We start from the raw sequence: 2,313 nt of genomic DNA, 5'->3' as shown, positions 1-2,313 counted from the left end.
TGTGTGTGTCCCCTCAAGGGACACAGTTGCTATGTGGTCTGTCCGTGTGTCCTCTCCACTTCTCTCTACAAAGGGACCCAGTTGCTGTGTGTGTATGTCTCCCTTCTATCTACATCTCCCAAGGGACACCGTTGTCGCTATGTGATCTGTCTGTGTGCCTCTCCCACTTTCATCTTTCTCCGAAGGGACCCAATTCCTGTGCAAGGGTGTGTGTATGTATGTGTCCGCCACGTGTATCTATGTGCAGCCCTAAATCCTGCTTTATCATTTTTTTTCTCCCTCCTTCCCCAATCACAGGTAAACCCACCCCCCACCCCTGCCGCCAATCATATCCCGCCCTCACTTCTGTCAATATATCAATCTTTATAGTTACCAAGCCTGTGTGGATGTATATGTACAGTATAAACATTGTTTTGTGAACTGTGTGTGCGTGCATATATATATATGTGTGAGTGTGTGGTAGGCCACACCCATCTCTCCCCTCCCCATTCCTGCTCTTCCGCCATCCCCCTCTCCTCACTGAAGGCGTCATTTGGTCTAAACGCTTTTAAACGTCTATTATATAATAAATAAATAATAATAATAATAATAATTCTTTCTTTATTATAGCCACAAGGGCGATTTTATTATAACAATAATAAATAAATCTTAGTTGAAATAAAAAAAACAATCACTGTTTAAAACATTGCTGTTGTTGTTGGTTATTCTAACATTTTTGTGTTGCATTCATTAAGGTTCATTAATTTAGTGTTGTCTTCTTTTATTGACCAACTCTTGCTCTGGTAAGAAGTTTGCTTCCAAACCGCTTGCTTCCAGGTTCAGTCCCACTCTGTGAGGCCTGGGGCAGGTCTTCTACTATGGCATCTGCCCAAATGTGGAGGTGTGTTTAACCCTTTCGATATCCAACACGGCTGAAACCCCTTCTGGCTCTGTAGTACAAATGTCTTGTTTTCAAAAGTTTTGAATTAAAATCTTCCAGCAAACCTTCGTCACAATTTATGTTCCTAACACTAGCTTAACGATAACTAATGAAATGAAAACAAAACAAACATGATGTCATTGAAAAGGGAACAATTTTATTAAAACACATACATACTTACACACAAACACATACATACACGCATACACATATCTATATGCGTGTGTACATTTATGCTTTACTATACACGTGTTTCAGAAAGCCAGCAGCACATTTCCTCGGTATTTTACTGACATAGATATGTTACCATAAGTCTAACTTCCTTCATCAGGGCGGAAAACTGTCAAACGGTTTTGCCAGCATTTGCTCCCGAAGGAAGCTTGACTTATGGTAATATATCTATGTGACTATTCACCAGTTGCATACCCATGACTTTTGCACATTCCATCTGTGTATATATATATATATATATATATATAGACACACACATCATTACATACACATGCATATATGTACACACACGTATGCATATATATATACATATGCATATATATACACATCATATGTACATACACACACACACACACATATATAACATCCATTCTCACGTGTGTAACAGACTTAACCCTCCTCCACTGTTATTTATTCCTTTTTCTTATAAAAGGGCAACGTTTAGGAATTGGAAATATTTTATTATGGAGTGCCAGGATGTGAACTGAGAAAATTTACCTGCTATTTCTAGCAGGTCAAGCAACCACAGTACTAACACTCACCACTCATACATTCAGTTAATCTCATTCACTCACTCAATCCCACTAACATTCACACACATACATGCAAGCACACACACATGCACACATAGAAAACCCACATGCACACACAAACTCCCCTCACACACACACTCATACATACATATACTCACATACATACACTCATATATATATATATATATATATGGTCGCTCACACATACGCACGCGCACACACACTTATGCACTCAATCCTTTTTCTTCCCCTCCAGGGGTCATTCACTCTTAAAAGTCAACATCAACAATAACAACAACAACAATAACACCACATTATCTCACTGCCCTCCCCCTCACTCCTCTCCCTCTCACCAATCCTCCCCCCCCCAGATGCGAGGGGTGGCAGCAGCGGTGGTGGTCCTTGGCCCTCAACCCAATATTCCTCCGAGCTGCTTCAACATGCTGTGCAGGTTGACTTGGTTGTGGTCCAGTGATTCAGTTATTGCGTGTTCAATCTTCAGCTCTGGCATCCCCAAGTTGTATTTGCTGTTGCAGGCGTGGACAAGGCTCCAGACATCGTCGAGGGGGAGGTAACCTGTGGGTGGGAGGCCAGGGCAGTTTGGAAAAGAGATAAAAAGAGAGAAATATG

At 41.1% G+C, this 2,313-nt stretch overlaps 1 protein-coding gene across 1 annotated transcript in view; it reads right to left on the bottom strand.

Annotated features, from left to right (window-relative positions):
• Positions 1-1,054: 1,054 nt before the first annotated feature.
• Positions 1,055-2,313, bottom strand: part of LOC106881811 (uncharacterized) — a 10,786-nt gene continuing 9,527 nt past the window's right edge. The window contains exon 10 of the mRNA XM_014932327.2: positions 1,055-2,259. Coding sequence (XP_014787813.2) covers positions 2,093-2,259 — 167 coding nt within the window. The 3' untranslated portion in view covers positions 1,055-2,092. The remainder of the gene's footprint in view (positions 2,260-2,313) is intronic.

This window comes from Octopus bimaculoides, chromosome 28, assembly GCF_001194135.2.
Source record: "Octopus bimaculoides isolate UCB-OBI-ISO-001 chromosome 28, ASM119413v2, whole genome shotgun sequence".
Classification (NCBI taxonomy): Eukaryota; Metazoa; Mollusca; class Cephalopoda; order Octopoda; family Octopodidae; genus Octopus; species Octopus bimaculoides.
This window is presented reverse-complemented; position numbering and strand designations above follow the sequence as displayed.